The sequence below is a fragment of the Arvicanthis niloticus genome, unplaced genomic scaffold (genome assembly GCF_011762505.2).
Source record: "Arvicanthis niloticus isolate mArvNil1 unplaced genomic scaffold, mArvNil1.pat.X pat_scaffold_73_arrow_ctg1, whole genome shotgun sequence".
In the NCBI taxonomy this organism is placed as follows: domain Eukaryota; kingdom Metazoa; phylum Chordata; class Mammalia; order Rodentia; family Muridae; genus Arvicanthis; species Arvicanthis niloticus.
Genome location: NW_023046343.1, coordinates 270,577 through 287,392, shown reverse-complemented (window position 1 = coordinate 287,392; position 16,816 = coordinate 270,577). Strand labels below are relative to the sequence as shown.

General features: G+C 47.3%; 2 protein-coding genes across 2 annotated transcripts in view; both read left to right on the top strand.

Annotated features, from left to right (window-relative positions):
- LOC117702375 (uncharacterized) overlaps positions 1-14,582 on the top strand; it is a 71,639-nt gene extending 57,057 nt beyond the window's left edge. Inside the window, exons 6-10 of the mRNA XM_076706438.1 lie at positions 148-314; positions 1,360-1,478; positions 7,528-7,586; positions 13,565-13,644; positions 14,494-14,582. Coding sequence (XP_076562553.1) covers positions 148-314; positions 1,360-1,478; positions 7,528-7,586; positions 13,565-13,644; positions 14,494-14,582 — 514 coding nt within the window. The remainder of the gene's footprint in view (positions 1-147; positions 315-1,359; positions 1,479-7,527; positions 7,587-13,564; positions 13,645-14,493) is intronic.
- On the top strand, positions 14,513-16,472 carry LOC117702360 (coiled-coil domain-containing protein 12-like). The gene is made up of 4 exons (XM_034493554.2): positions 14,513-14,968; positions 15,140-15,174; positions 16,132-16,208; positions 16,298-16,472. Exons 1-4 carry the CDS (start codon positions 14,789-14,791, stop codon positions 16,378-16,380), a joined length of 375 nt encoding a protein of 124 aa, XP_034349445.2. The 5' UTR covers positions 14,513-14,788; the 3' UTR covers positions 16,381-16,472.
- Positions 16,473-16,816: the final 344 nt, after the last annotated feature.

Genomic DNA, 16,816 nt, shown 5'->3' with positions numbered 1-16,816 from the left:
GGGATGGGAAGAAGGGATAAGATGGGGCAGGAAGGGAAGAGGACCTGAACTCTGCTGTGTGAGGATGGCTAGTGAATAAAGGTTGTGCACACCTCTAAGGTGAGGTGACTGGGGTCAGCCTGATGGGATTTCAACTGTGCATTGCAGGAAGCTCTGTGTGAAGAGATGGGTCTTTTGCGAGGACGTCACCCCGCAGCTTCTGGGCACAGAGACATGGAAGCAGTTCTTTCATTATAAAATATGGCAAGAACACACCAAGTCCCGGGAAAAGCCAGAAGATTTCACTTACAAGGAAATTCATATGAAGACAACAGGTTAGCAAGAAGAGACACCCACTTGGTTTTTCCCATTCTCTGCAGTCCTACATTCTCACTCATTAAGAGGAAGGGACTTGTAGTTTAATGGGATGGAGCTGCCATGCTAGGCTAGCCATAGAACCACTCTGTGATCTGCTGAGTGGTTGCTCAAAATCTTAAAACCAACTCTATATATCGCTCCCTTGCCCTGAAGGCTTCATACCTTCCCTAGAGTACAGAGAGAATTTAATGGGGAAATTACTAGATAGGCTTTAGTTATCTTTTTTTTTCTAAAAAACTTCCTCAGAACAGCTTTCTGATAGAGAGATACTTTTAAATTTCTTTCACTTATTTTTAGCGTGTGTATGTGATGTGTGTACATGGCACTGTGTGTGTGTGTGTGTAGACAACTTTGTGGAATTGGTTCTCCTGATGGGAAAAATCTTACCTTTTCTGTTTGCTTTGAAACTATATCGCTGTGGCTAGCCTGGAACTTGATATGTAGACTACACTAGCCTCAAACTCAAGATCTGCAGCTTGCCTTCACTGGGACTGGGACATCTTTATATCTGGCTGTTTTATTTGTTTTGTTTCTTTTTCTCTTTGTTTCTTTCTTTGCTTCTTTTTTCTTTGTTTTCTTTCTTCCTTCCTTCCTTCCTTCCTTCCTTTCTTCCTTCCTTCCTTCCTTCCTTGACAGGATCTCATGTACTACAGGCTGACCTCAAATTCTTCATGTAGAAAACACCAATGACCTTGATTATTCTGCCTCCAAATGAGAACTGGGTTACGGTTTATAGGCCTCTAGGAACAGAACCAAGCACTCTGCCCACTGAGTTCCAGATCCAGCCCCCAATACTCATTTTGTATCTATAGAAGCACATTAAAGAGTAACTGTATCTGAACCAATGGCCAACCTCCAGTGTGCTTGACTGTGTCTACTTCATCCTTCCCACAACTTTTATACAAGCCTTCAACAAGGTAGAGGAAACTGAAACATTCCTTCTTTGGTTTGAGTTGCCCCTCAACTGTCTGGTGTCCAAATATTGTTGGGGTTTCCTTGCAGGATTTCGGGAACATGCATGTTATCTCTCCGGGTGTGGCTTAACAAGAAACCAACAAGACAGATCAGTTGTCTGTATTGCAAATCCCAAGGCCCAGATTTCTGCCCGGGATATTCATGAGGTGAGTCTGGCCAATGAGTAGCAAAAGTTACCTGGATGTGAATTGTGATTTCATCTTTTTGTTGTTGGTGATGATGAGACAGGATCTCCATGTATAGACCTGACTGTCCTAGAAGTCCCCATGTAGATCCACCTACCTTGGCTCCCCATGTGTCAAAAGGTTTACACCACACACCTGATTTCTCCCCCCCCCTTTTTTAGATTTATGAGTGTTTTCTGTGCATATATGTATGTGTGATGCAAGTGTGTCTGCTGCCTGTGGAGGTCACAAGAGGGTGTCAAGTCCCTTAAAACTGTAGTTGTAGATGGCTGTAAGCTGTGGGCACTGGAGCTGTGGGCTGGACTCGAGCCCTCGGCTAAGCTATCTCTGCAGTGCCTGTCAGTGTTTCAAAGTTTTCATCATAGAGATTATTCACATACTAGGTTGGGTTTCCCCAGGTAATCCTTTTTAAGATATGGTTTTTTTTTTTTTTTATTTTATATATGTATGTGCCTTGTTATTTTATGGTTGGTGCCAGATATATTTTTTATTTTATATGTGTATGTGCCTGTGTTAGTTTGTGGTTGGTGCCTGCTGGCCAAGGCCAGAGACTGAGATGTTGTGTAGGCTTTGGGAACCCACCTAGGGTCCTCTGCAAGAACATTACTTGCTCTGAGCTGCTGAACCATCACTCTGGCCTCTTGCTTTAGGGTTTGTTTGTTGTTGTATTTTTGGTTTGGAACAGGGTTTCACTGTGTAAGAACCTTGGGGGATGCTGCTCTGTAGACTGGGCTGGCCTCAAACTCTGAGATCTACCAATCTCTGCCTGCTGGGATCAAAAGTGTGTACCACATCCACCAGGCCCTTCTAGGGTGGTGTTTCAAGGCTGCTGTGGATGGAATGGCTTCCCTGATCCTCTCTCACTGTGTCTATTGCTGTATAGGAAGGGCACTAATGTTCTTTCCCATGTTAACTTCATAGCCTATCAATCTGCTGGAAGTTTATCAGTTCTAAGAGTGTTCTGGTGGAGTCTCGGGGTCTCTAAGTACAGGCTCATAGTGTCTGCCAATGAGGCAACTCTGGCTTCTCTTTCCTATTGACACCCTTTTTGTTTGCTTCTTTTGTTTGATTATTCTAGCTAAAACAATACCATTTTGAGGGAGAGTAGAGAGTGTGGATATACTTGTCTTGTTCCTGATTTGGCTGGAAATGCTTTGAGGTTTTTTGTTGTTGTTGTTTTTTGTTTTTTGCTATTTGAGGGGATTCAGTAAAGAAACTGCTGACATGACTCTCCATGATAATGATTAAGGTTGTTTACTGTAGATATGAGAGAGCAGCCAGAGGCATCTAGAAGAGTTCAGAGCAGACAGAGGAAGAAGTAGATTATGTTGTGTTTTTAAAAAACCAGGATATGTTTTGTGAGCAAAGTCTGGTGAGGTGGAAGGGTGCCTTGGTGGGCCGACCTTGAGGCATCCCTTCCCCCTGAGGTAGCAAACATATGATGGGTATAGTATAGAATAGAGGTTATTTAAGGCAATGATAAGGGAGGAGAGAAAGAGAGGAGAGGAGGGGGAGAGTGAAAAGGGAAAAGGGGGTTAAGGAGAGAAAAGAGTCAGACTGAAGGGGCAGAGAGAGCAAGGAGGGGACAAACAGCCCCTTTTATGGCAAGCCAGGCCTACCTGGCTGTTGCCTAGGCTGGATCCTAGAAGGCATGCTGACATTCTTCCATTTTGCTTTAATTTTTGAAAGGAGAAACTAGAAAGAGGTGGTGGTGAACCAGGGATAGGACCATCTTGATCTTTAGCTGTTTCCTGCTGACTTTGAGGTGTTGTGTCCCTGTGAAACCTAAGAAAACGAAGATGGGGATGTTGGTCCAGTCTTAGGAGAATTGGCTGTTTGCTATCTAGGATCTGTGGGACCATCTGTGGATAGGAAGAAGCAGGTGTAGTAGAAGCATCTGTGTCTGTGAGAGCAGGTGCTGGCACATCTGTTGTTTCTCTGGAGCTGTTCTGGATACAGATGTTGAGTAGATGCCTGGATATAGCAAGATGCTGAAATATATATATATATATATATATATATATATATATATATATTAGAGTTATAGATATATATAATATATATATTAGAGGTAGAGAATACAGTTTAGTACTTTGGGGAGAATAATCTTCTTAGGTGTATATTTGAAACCCTTAAGTCTTGGTGGTTGGAGTGAGAGAAGTCCCAATCCCAGGGAACAAGAGGGGAATCCCATCCTCTGGAATAGGTAACAGGTAGAAACTTAGGCTATTGATTGGCAAGTGTACTTATCTAGATGGAGTCTGTTTGGTCTATGATACATGGATCTGAGTGGGTTTCTTGGAGCTTATAAGTTTACAAAAGAGATAAATCTGTTAACAGCATGAACACTATTTGAGATGCATTTAGGGAAGACAAAAACCTTTTGTGGAGCAGAAAGAGCAAGAAGGGCTTTTTCCTTCTATCTGAGAGATTGATTCTATTTAAATTTAGCACGATGATAAACCTTTTAAGGTTACATTTAAAAGACAATTAAAGAAACTTGAAATTTTGACCTTGTGAATATGATAGTTGATTATATAGATTAGTATGAGAAACATCTTAAGTCTATAGTTAAGAGTGATAGAGAAAAGGTACGTGGTCTTGACAACAGCAGAGTCAGGGCAGCTGGTGACAGCTGAAGATGACTTGACAGGGTCACTGCAGATGCTGTAAGTGGCAATTGTGAGTTAGTTCACCGTGTACATATAGCCAGCAATCTTTAATGTGCCCAGGTTGCATGACACTAAGGACTTGGTAGGCTGAGGTCAGGGTCTGAAGCAAAAGGTGAAATGGCAGGTTACTGTTATTTATGAGGGGGGATGTCAAGGAAGTAAGGACCTTGGAAAAGTGTAAGAATAGAATGTTCAGTCTCTGGAACCTGCTTGGTGAAAGGAGAGAACTGATTCCCACAGGTTATTATCTATCCACTCCATGTATATGAGCATAGGCATGCACTCACACACACACACACACACACAGGCACACACACACACACACACACTCAGGCACACACATAGGTACACACACACATGTATACAGTTACTCGTACACACAGGCATGCATGCATAGGCACATACATACTCAGGTACACACACAGGAGTGCATACATATACATACACACATGACAAGTAAGTATTAAAAAGTTTTAAAACAAATTCAGGACTGTAATGTCATGATAGTCTAATTATCAGTTGATAAGCTTCACTCCCATTTGAGTACTGACATCTTGTTTTTCCTTTGACAGCTCTTATAACAAAACATTATATGACAATGTGAGCATAATTCAAATGATGACAAATGGTCCCACCCACAACTATCTGATGGCATATACCTTGAACATATGTTCTTGAAAACTGAGTAGGTTATGTGTCCTCTTCCTCAATGATAATAAAAGTCTATTTGCAAGCCCAGGCTGGTGATTTCAGTGTTGCTAAGAAGTGAAGAGCCCAAATGTGGTGGTGCACACCTTTAATCCAGATACTGGGGAGGCAGAGGCAGCTGGGAGATCTGAGTTCTGAGGCCAGCCTGGTCTACAGAGCTAGTTCCAGGCAAACCAGGGCTACATTATGAGAACCCATCTCTGAAACAAAACCCATGGCTAGTTGTAAGAGCAATTTGTCTGTGACATTTGTCACTTCACTGCTATAGGTTTGACTCAGATGACCAGGGCTTGTGGGCAGCTTCTCACTGCAGAAGCCATGTGGCAAATTTGAAAAAAAGACCTTTTTTGAGACTATAATTACCCTTTCCCCCTTCCTCCTTTAAACTTTTCCATAGAACTCTCCTCACTATTCTCTTGTGAATTCTTGACCTCCTTTTTTTTATTTCTCAAACCATTTTTTTTAAATCAAGGGCATATGGGCTGGAGAGATGGCTCAGCAGTGAAGACCACTGGCTGCTCTTCCAGAGGACCTGAGTTCAATTGCTAGCACACATACAGCAGCTAACAACTGTCCTTAAAGGCAAAACAGCAACACACATAAAAATCTTTAAAAAAAATAATTATTAAAAGCCCGGTGGTGTCAGAGCACCCCTTTAATCCCAGCACTTGGGAGACAGAGTCAACCAGAACTGAGTTGAAGGCCAGCCTGGTTTACAAAGTGAGTTCCATGACAGTCAGGGCTATGTATGTATGTGTACACAGAGAAACCCTGTCTTGAAAAACCTGAAGATGGAAAATCAAAGTTTAATTGAGCTTATGGTATTGTTGCAGGAAATACTAAAGTTGGCATCACCCCATGCTCTGTCCAGCTACTCTATCCCCAGCAGTCCCAGGCTCACCACCTCCAAGGCTAGCCCCAATACAGTGGTCTTCCCAGCTCTGGTTCTCTTACCTCAGAGCCGCTAGTTCTTTCTATGCCATCCATCCCTATGGCTGGTGGTAACAAATCCTCTTAATCCGGTAAATCAAAGCTCTTGAAGCATATAATTCATCAGTCAGATTTATATATCAATAGATTCTCAATAAGATGCCCACACAATACTGCAAGGCACTGAGTAGTCACACAGGCTGGGGCTCTAATTCCCTCAAAAGACAGAGATCAGTATAGAGCTCTCAGCAGTGCAGCTTGGAATGAAAAGATTCCATGCTATCTGGGTTCTCAGTGGCAGCAGCAGGCTGATCTCTGGCATGGAGTCAGACTCCTGGTGACTGGGAACCCCTGCTGCCCTGGCTCTGGAACTACACTGCTGTTGAGAAAGCTAACAAAGGTAGGACATCTCAATCTGTGGTCTTTGGGGACTTAACTCCCTAATAAGGAAGGAGAAACACAAACTGTGCCATGCCAGTATAACTTCTGACAAGAATCACAAACATAAACCAGGCAGTGTATCACACCTTTAATTGCAGCACTCAGAAGGCAGAGGCAAACAGATCTCCATGATTTCAAGGCCAGCTGGGACTACAGAGCTAATTCCAAGGGCAGCCAAGGCTACATAAAGAAAACCTGTCTTGAAAAGAGGGTGGGAAAAATTATAAAAGTGAAAAATTCTAGTAGTTTGCCAGGCATGTTTGGCCTTGTTATGCCAACACTTGAGAGTCTGAGGAAGGAGTTCAAAGACTGCCTGGGCTACACAATGAGGCCCCACCTCAGTGTGTGTGTGTGGGGGGGTTTGGGGGAGTGTCGGATGTGTACCTAATTCTGTCACCATGCCTGTAGACCTGAGTTCAGTCCCTGGATTCCACATGGTAGAGGAATAGCTCCTGAAATTTGTGCTAACCTATTCAAACTCCTGGAAGTTGTCATCTGACCTCCATGTGCACTGTGGCATCCTTGTACATGTGTTCACACACACACACACACAGGCACACACAGAGGCACACACAAGCACACATAGAGGCACACACAAGCACACACACACATTTGAGAAAAAGTTCCACTACCATATTTAGAAGAAATATTCCTATAGACTGCTCCATGGCTTCTTTTGCCTCTGTCTCCCTTAGTACTGCCACAGACCTGGGCAGTGAGTGAGTTCCAAGCCTGGTCCTGAATTATGTTACTTCTGAAGAGATCCAAATGGGTTTTTCTGGATGAGTCTCTAGGCTGGAAAGAATGCCAAGAGGACAAGTTGTTGGTGACCACCTTTCCCCCTTTCCCTAGAGCCCAACACATGGTCCCACCCAGTTCCATGAAGGTGGCTGGTGGCCATCCAGCCCTGACCAGCTCATTCTTGCTCTCTACGATCCTCTAGCTTTTCCTGCTTGCCTTGTAGCTGAGCCTGGGCTAGGATCATGGAGGGGTTTGTTGTTATTGTTGCTGTTGTTCAGTTTAATTTTGAGACAAGGTCTCACTGTGTAGACCCAAATGGCCTAGAACTCACAGCGATGTGCCTGCCTCTGCCTCCCGAGTGCTGGGAGAGTTGTAGAGTTTGAAGGAAGAGAACAGGGAAGAGCCTGCATGGTAGCCATCAGACCTGGTCCTGATTGTCCTGTCTTTGTTGGCTTCTCAGGTGACCTGGACTACAGGAGAAGTTTATCTGAGCAGAAGTTTTCTTTCTTTCTTTACAGGACAGGGAAGATGGGGAGCCACAGCCCAAGCAGCTCAGAGAAGAGGAAGAGGAGCACAGGTAGAGTCTGGGGTGGGGCGTTCTTGCTGTGACACACTGCCCTGCTCTTCCCACTGACACCCTCCTAGTGCTCCTCAGGGCTGGACTTTGCTCATGCTGTTGCCACGTTCAGACCTGAAAAGATCAACCCTATCACTCGTTAGGACTGTCCCTTCCTTGCTTACTGTGTAGCTCAGGGGTTCTCAACCTTCCCACTGCTGCAACCCTACAGTTCTTCACATTGTGGTGACCCCTAACCATAAAATTATTTTGATTGCTACTTCATAAATGTAATTTTGCTGTTGTTGCAAATCATAGTGTAAACATCTGTATTTTCCCATGGTCTTAGGTGACCCCTGTTACCACCCCAGGTCGCAAACCACTGGTCCAGCTGTTAGCTTGGGTCACATTCTAACCTTGTATTACATTTTCAGTGTGCCATGCACTTTTGTGTGTTCCACATCCCTGCAAATGCAGGTCCCACTGTGGGCAAAGCTCTGATCATCTGCTCTCACCTGCCTTCTCAGCCCACACTCATTCATTCATTCATTCACTCATTCATTCATTCTTTAACTATTGAACATCTTCCTTCATGCACAGGTACTGCTGCTTGGAGTCTATACTTTGTATAGAAGGTAGGATGGCCCTATGGGCAGGCACAGCTCCCCAGAGGAACTGGGCTGTGATGCCAAAGCATGCCTTCCTGTTTCCATACCCCTCAATCAGCTTCATAGCTCAAAGAGCAGGCCCTGATCTTTTTCATGTCCAACATCAGTTAGGATGCTTTTACATCATCCTGTAGGCAGTCCTTCAAGGTCCTTGCCATATCTGTTGTGTACAGAGTATGTCAACTGCTCTCTATCCCGAGAAGCTCTGCACTGGGCTCTGTGGTTTGTGGAGCCCCTAGCACCTTGGGATTTCTTGCCATGTGCCACCAGACCACCAGATTTGGGGGTATTTGCCCTACATGCTCTCCCTTATTCTTTTTTTTTTTTTTAAATATATATGAGTACACCGTAGCTATCTTCAGAGACACCAGAGGGCATCAGATCCTATTACAGTTGATGGTAAGCCATCATGTGGTTGCTGGGACTTGAACACAGGACCTCTGAAGGAGCAGTCAGTGCTCTTAACCACTGAGCCATCTCTCCAGCCCCAGTCTCCTCATTCTTAGTCATTACTTAGAAGGTAGAGCGTTTCCTTCTGGCTTGTTCATGGGTTCTCAGTTCATAGGCTCTAGCTGGAGCCTTGAGTCTCATTTCTGGGCTGTCTCTGATACACTAGATGGTCTCTTCTCATCTTCTTCCTTGCTGAGAAAGAAGGGTTACTGGTCAGCAATAGGTGGGTCAGTAAGAGACTCAGCTGTTGGGCCGCCATGTGCCTGAATCTCTGAGATGGTGCTGTAGCAAAGAGAAAGTTTAGGATGAAGACTCAATTTGGGAAATAGTACACGTGTGTTTACCAGTCCTTACCAGCTTCACCGAATATCTGCTGGGTGTTCTGCAGGACACTGCTGCAAACACCTGGGAGACAGCAGTCTGTGGGTGGTGGCATTCCCTAAAGGGACACAGGCTGTTTACAAGAGGAGTGGTGATAAGCTGCTGGCTATAAACAGTGTGAATGCATAGAGAGAGGTGGCTGCAGTTAACACTGGTGAAGAGGTAAAGAGACTGGGCCCACAGTGGCTTTTGAGGTCTGTAATATGTGCTTTATTTTTAAACAAAAGACCAAAGGAAAGGGGCAAACACATCTCACTATACAGGAAAATGTGGCTTTTTCTTGACTCAAGTTGGGTGAGGACATAAGTTATGACCCTTTTCCTATCCTAACTGAGAAAGAAGAAGGAGTACTTAGTTCCAGGCTGCTGTCAGTAAAAGGTCCACCCTGTGAGGCATGTCAAGGCTCTGCTCACTTGCTTGGCTTAAAAAGGTCACGTGTAATAGGGCACTGGCCCTGTGTCCTCCTGTCAGAGCAGCTGAGGACCAAGTGTGGTAGACACTGGGTTAGGTCTGATTCGCTTGCTCACTGTGTTCTGTTCTTGTCTCATCTCTCCTCTTGAGCAGTGAGGGTCGATCATGCAACTTGTCTGGCTTGGGAAGGGGGCCCAGCTAGCAAGGAAATGTACCTACCTTCACAGCTCCCTGAGAAAAGCAGGCTCTTCTAATGTGAATGCCTTCAGAGCACAGAGCCAGGAAGGCCAGGCTGAGTCTTGGCAACAGTTAACATGAAGCCAGACCTTTGGGCTGGACCCTACACAGTGGCGTTCAGGGACTGAGCTCTCTAAGAAGAGCAGGACGAATGAAGCCGAGGGCAGGTACTCCATGCAGAAAGGGCTCCAGCAGGATCACCTGTGCATTCTATCAGATCCACACAGTCCCTGAGGCCAGGTCCCCTTGGGGAGAAAGGGTGACCCACAGCTCCACTGCAGGGCTGGTCGCTGAGTCTAGACAGTAGTGAGCATATTGGTTTCTTTGGTTTCTTCGAGGTGGAAACAGTTGGCTTCAGTTTAATGAAGCAGAAGGGAAACTTGGGAGACAGCATCCTTTGAGTGTCCTGTAGAGACCACCACTTGCTTAGGCTGTTTTCAGCCAAGGGCAACAGGACAAGGCCTCATGGAGAATGGAGTGCCTTGAGTTAGGCATGGAATTCAGAGGGCAGGATGTGGGTAGTGGAGCCAGAGGCCTGAACCTGTAGTGGGAAAGGGTGGGTGGGCTGTGAAGATGGATAGCACCTCAACTCATAGGACCTCTTACTCATGAGCCCCCAATACCAGGTTTACACAGTGTCAGTAGGGGTCCATGATACTGGGAATGATACTGAGGGACTTAGAGAATTGATGTCTGAGTTCCGGACTGGATAGGACAAGACTAACCTGGCTTCTGATGCCTCCTGACCCAGACTCTGACAGGGAGGAAAAGGGGCCCTCTTTCTCTCCTTCCTTCCTTCCCCACTTCTTTTTTGCCCTGACCTGGAGATTTCCTCCCTAGTCATTGCCTCACACACTACCACCCAGCAGGGGGCTGAACTCTCTCCACCAGAGGACTCCAGGGACCTACTGTCAGTGTGCACCTGTGTGCTGGCACAGAGTAAGATCCACCTGCCCCAGTCCCCCTGCAGGTCACTTGGCACCACCTTGACAGTAAACAGACACTTGGCTGATGGCCATTTCAATTGATTAGTATACTTACATCATCATGCACCTAAAAAACTATCAGCAATCAGCCCTGAAAGCATAGGAGCCAAGCAGATAGAATGAGGCTTGACGTCTGAAAGTCATATCCAAATTACAGGTCAGAGCCGAGAAATTATTAGCTCTTTGGCCCTAGGGTAAGTCATGTTGCCTTTTTGAGCTTGAACTAAGCAATCAGAAATGAAAGAACCTCTGTTTCCCCTGATGGGAAACTTAGGATATTGCCCAGTGCAGCTGGGCTCTGAGCAGCAGGAAGATGGTCCCTCCTGAGATGGTTACAGACAGGCAGAGCTTGAACCTACCTAACTAGTTCTTAGAGAACACACTGTGCTAACTTTACAGCTAGAACAGTAGCTGGGGAAACAGCAAGGTGGGTGCATGGCATAGAGGTGAGCACATGTGACCACGAGGGGGAGGAGCAGGAGCCAGCACAGACAGAGCCATGCTCACTTGACAGAGTAGATAGTTCTGGGAGGAAGCTGAGTGGCCACATTTCACAGATTGAGCTGTCTAACCAGAAACATTACAAGGCCAAGATATGCAGCTGAGGAGCCATGGGACCAGCACCCTAGGGTCCTGCCCCTGCTTCCCCAGCCAAGTTGGTCTCATGGCCTGGCCAGGGTGGCCATCCCATCGTCCATAAGAGGTTTTCCAGAATCACTTCTGCTGTTCTAATCCTTTCTTTCCTTATAAACTTTACAGTCATGCTGGATGTAGTGGCTCACCCGGCATCCCAGCACTAGCAAGGCTGAGGCAGGACAATTGTTACAAGTTTGAGACTCCCCTGAGCTACAGTTTGAGACTGTCTCCAGACTCTCCTCTGCTCTCACTCCCTCTAACAACCAGCTTGCTGATGTCAACTAAAGACAGGGAAACAAGCTGGCATTTTGATTACAATTTCATTGAGTCTGTGGATAATAAATACTATTTATTTTTCTTCTAGTATAAGTCTCATCCTGTTCCCCACAGACAAACCTGAGTTCAGTCCTGGTACCCATGTTGAAGGAGAGGACTCACTCCTACAAGTTGTCCTCTGACCTCTGTGGTGCATGTGCACACACCCACACACACTGTAGACATACATACATATATACATACATACATACATACATACAAACAGAGACAGAGACAGAGACAGAGACAGAGACAGAGACAGAGACAGAGACAGAGACAGAGACAGAGACAGACAACAACAACCAAACCCTGCAGAAATAGAAAACAGAGTGGAAAATTAATTCTTTTATGTTTTGGGGAGACAGTCTTACTGTGAGGTTCAAGCTACCCTCAAATTTGCAATTCTCCTGTCTCAAGTCCATTTCTGATCATTCCAGTACATCCTTGGATTTCAGTGACTCATGGATGTTATTTATGTTGGAGCCCATCTGAAATTCTGGATTGTTTTTTTTTTTTTTTTCTCCATAGAGAGCTTCTTGCCCCTCCCAACAACACCTGGCCTAGGGGTTCCCTGATCCTCCCTTGTGGGACTGATGAGGTGCCCAGTTATATCGCACTCCCTGCTGAGGGGTGATCTACCTGCCCTGGGATTGTAGAGACTATTTCTATCTCTGGCAAAGTGGTATGCTGCAGGCTCACCCTGTTCTTAAGATGGGATCACAGTGGGTATCCCAGAGCTTTGCCAGGGCCCTCTCCTCCTGGGCTCTGCTACATTCTTCTTTTCTCTCCAGCCTGTGAGGTTGCAGGGAGTCCTGCTTTTCAGACACCATTAGCAAGAGTCAGGGGTTCAAAAGAGGCCCTTGTTATTTCTTAGCTCCATGTGCTCCCCTGCAATCCTTCTTGGCTTGGTTCTCTAAGGCCGACCAGTGGATGTTTAAACTGTCTCTGTGCCCCAGTTTGTTGTTTGTGGAAAGAGAGTTAAATCTTGGACTTGCTTAGAAAAGCCCAAAGCACAACCCAGTGCCCCTTTTCCTGAGACTCCTGCCCTTTGTCAGCGGGCCAGGGACACAGGGATTCAGGCTTTGGGCCCCCTTCATGCTGGTGGCCATCTGAGAACACGGGGTGGCAGGTGAAGCTACGCAGTAGTCTCTTATTACTCATGGACCCTGGATCTGGTTGTGGGGTTGGAATTATTTTTTTTACTCTCCTCACTAATCCCTGCTGTTTTCTTTCCACATCCAGTTTCTGTTCCTCTTTTCTTTCCACCCTGTGGGGAACAAAGCCATGGCAGCAGATAGGCTCCACTTCTCACTGTGCAACCCAGTGACCTGTTGCTCACTCCAGACCTGAGCAGGCATAGGGAACAGGGCCTGTAGGGTACCCCTAGATGTGTATACACAGACCCTTTCTACTGAAAGTGATGGACTGTGTGACATACACTGGCTGTAAGACTTAAAGGCTCTGAGGAGGTTTGGCTGGGTTAGGAGAGCTGGTATGGAGGGCTTTGTCATTGAGGCATTATGCAACCCAGGAGCTCTGGCTTAGCCTTGTTCTCAGATGTACAATCTCTGCTGTGTGACCTCATGAAAATGGCATACCCTCAGTTCCCATTACTGTCAAATGGAGACAACCCAGTAGATGCTAGTGTCCTCAGTAACCATGGCCCAGTTTCTGAGAAACGTGTGTGTGTGTGTGTGTGTGTGTGTGAGTGTGTGTGTGTGTGAGAGAGAGACAGAGAGAGAGAGAGAGACAGAGAGAGAGAGAGAGACAGAGAGAGATGGGGGATGGTTAAGTTCTGTGCTTCCCTTTACTTGGCCACCTCCAGACAGGAGGAGGAAACGTGGAATTTGCACATGGGAAGCAGGCATCCCATCCCACTCCTGCACTGAGGTGTGCTTGTGCTCTGCTCTCACAGGGAACTCAGGCTTCAGAACTATGTCCCAGAGGATGAAGACCTGAAGAGGTGTCGGGTCCCCCAGGCCAAACCAGTTGCAGGTACATGGACCTCTTTTCCCCCAGGCTCCTTCCAGTCACCCTCAGAGAAGAGGTATCAAGTCAGAGAGAGCCGTCTGGGGCATTCACACACCTTCTCAGGGAACATACATAAAAGGGTCAGGAGGGCAGGGAGGAGGCCCCTTGTACCTCCAACCTGGAGTGGGCCACAGGTCCTCAGGGCATGAGGAGTAGAAGTGACCTGAGATCCTTGGGCAGCAAGGCAAGATGGTGAGTCCTGTATTGCTGGGGAGAGGAGCAGAATGAAAGACCCCAGAGAGAAGCTAACCATAGAGCCTCAGGGGACAACCAGCAGCAACACAAAGGCCAGAGAGAGCCTTGTCCAGATTCCCCACTCCTTTGACTGAGGGTGACAGATGTAGGGTGAAGAGGGAACCTCCTAGTCACAGGAGCAGATTTATCCTTTGTCCTGAAGGATCTGGCTTCCTTTGGTTTTGAGACAGGGTCTCACTGTGGAGCTTACTTTCTAGACCAGGCTGGCCTTAAGCTCACAGACATCTACCTGCCTCTGCCTCCCAAGTGCCACCATGCTTATCCAAGAATCTTAGTTTTTAATTCTTGATACCAACTTTCCATTGTGCAAGTAATGAATGAGTAAAAACCTCATCAAAAATTCAGAAGTTGCCCTATTGTTCGTTGCTACTCCTCTCCCTGCCCCATGGAGTAGTGGAGGGTGGCATGGGCACCCCACAGGGTGGGAGGGTGATGAGAAACTGGCCCTAGGCCTCTACCAGGAGGCTACCAGAACTTAAGTTTGGCAGAAGAAAGGAATGTCAGAGAAACACATCCCTGGTGACAGGTCTGAAGGCTGTCCACCTTGTTCCGTTTCAGGCATGCGTCCCCAGAAGGGGACACTCAGAGAGAGACCTAGGGACTTACTGGAGGCAGGAGGTGCCTGTCATGAGTCTGAGGTGGGATGAAAGGGAAGATAAGGCACCCAGACTCCAGCCATGCCAGACCTAGAGGCCATCCCTAGGACCTTCCCTTTTAGTGCCATAGCTCCCATGGACACAGGCTCCTCCCATTTTGTATCTGGAAGCCTGAGGCCCGGGCCTTGTCCACTCCAGCTATAGCCTGCTCTGTCCCTTTCTGGGCCCTGGGGTCTGCCTTCAACCTAGGAGACCAGATGTCTTCCAGGGTTGCTGCTGAGTGGTGTCCCTCCTCTTCCCTGGGGCCCTTTTGGCTGTTAAGTCTGGAGGAAGAGCTCCCACCCACCAGGCCTGTGTTGTTCTTTCCCCCTCTAGTGGAGGAGAAGGTGAAGGAGCAGCTGGAGGCTGCCAAGCCAGAGCCTGTCATTGAGGAAGTGGTGAGTACCTGGGAGGCCCCTCCCTGCTTGTGCTGCTTCCTTCTCTAGCTGTCTCTGTTCCCACCCTACTAACTTCCTTGCCTGCCTGCATTTTTCTGCCTCTATACCCAGTCTCTGCACTCCCTCTCAGGCTGGGCCTTGGCCCTGAAGCATTGTCTCCTCTCTCCCTAGGACCTGGCCAACCTGGCACCTCGGAAACCTGACTGGTGAGTGTTGTCCATGAAGGCTGGCACAAGCCCTTTGGGGAGGTGATGGTGTTTGGTGCATGTCAGAGGCCTCGGCTGGGAGGACAGCCAAGGGACAGATAGGGAATAGGGACAAGCACTGCAGGCATAGCTCTGCCCAAGAGAGTCAGGGATGAGGGCTAAGTAAGTAAGGCATGAGACATGGGCGAGGGTAAAGTGCTGAAGAGGGGCCCGAGGGATGAAAGAGCAGGCATCCTTTCGAGCCTCTTCTGTAGGGGGGAAAACTCACCTACTCTGGGGGCTCCGACTTAGCAGTGCACCCCTGTGTGCTCAGGATACCACAGTGAAGAGACGGATGGGCAAGCAGATAGGGCTTAGGCCTCTGTTTTCACTGTGAAGTAGGGAACCCAATCCCTTCAAGCCTGGAAGCCCCTCTGAGTGAGCTGAGAATATGGGTGAGGGAAGGTGCTGTAGGCACGTCTCTTGGTGCCTGTAGATCTGTGGGGTGGGTGACAGCACCTACCACAGTGCTTTAATTTGATGAAACAGCCATGAGGTGTGTGCTGAAGGAACTCCTGAACTAGAGAACTCAGGCTGATTTTAGGAATTCTGGAAACCCCAGGAGTGGGGGTGGGAGGCTGTGGCCAGAGGGGGAATAGGGCTGACAGTTGGCGACCACAAGTTCCTCTCTGATGCTGACTTAGGGGACATAGAAGGGGGATCCCAAGGAGCCAGCCACCATTCTGTTTCAGTCTTCTACCTTGACTGAGTGTGTGGTAGGCGTCCCCTTCTCTCAGTTAGCTCGGTGGAGTTAGGAAGGCTGATGGATGATAGGGTCCAGAAGAGCAGAGAAGGTAGCAGCATGTTCTCCCCAGAGCAGCATCTCAGGCAGGATAAATATCAAAGCCCTGCAGGAAGATCCCAGGGCCACATCATGCTAACCCTTAGCTTCTGCGTTTCCCCTCTCTCCTGATGTAGGGATCTGAAGAGAGATGTTGCTAAGAAGCTGGAGAAGCTGGAGAAGCAGACCCAGAGTGCCATTGCAGAGCTGATCCGTAAGTGCATTCTGGCCAGTGGGGGCCTGCCTTTGGAGCAGTGACTTCAGCACAGGCCTTTTCCACTTGTCTGCTCTCTCTTTATCCAGGTGAACGGCTGAAAGGCCAGGAGGACAGCCTGGCCTCTGCAGTGGCTGCCAACATTGAAACAGAGGCCTGTGACTCCGACTAACATGTTTTCCTATTTCATCTCTTCAGCACAGACATCTCCTCTGATGTAAATTGTGCTTTTTTACTTCTATAAATAAAGCTTTTTTTAATAGAGTCATGTCGCTTCTATTTTTCTAAAGATAGGCAGAGTTCTTGCAGTTTTGACATCAGAGAAGACCTAAAAGGGGCTGGAGAGATGACTCAGGGTTGACTGACTGCTCTTCCAGAGGTTCTGAGTTCAGTTCCCAGCAACAACCACATGGTGGCTCACAGCCATCTGTAATGGGATCCAATGCCCTCTTCTGGTATTTCTTAAGACAGTGAATGTGTACTCAGATACACTAAATAAATTTAAAGAGAGAGAGAAAGAGAGAGAGAGAGAGGGAGAGGGAGAGGGAGAGGGGGAGAGAGGGGGAGAGAGGGGGAGAGAGGGGGAGAGAGGGGGAGAGAGGGGGGGA

Coding starts and splice junctions, on each gene's coding strand:
- LOC117702360 (XM_034493554.2), top strand. CDS start 14,789: ATGTCTTCCAGGGTTGCTGCTGAGTGGTGTCCCTCCTCTTCCCTGGGG. Junction 14,969..15,139: donor AGCCTGTCATTGAGGAAGTG/GTGAGTACCTGG, acceptor CTCTCTCCCTAG/GACCTGGCCAACCTGGCACC. Junction 16,209..16,297: donor TGCCATTGCAGAGCTGATCC/GTAAGTGCATTC, acceptor CTCTTTATCCAG/GTGAACGGCTGAAAGGCCAG.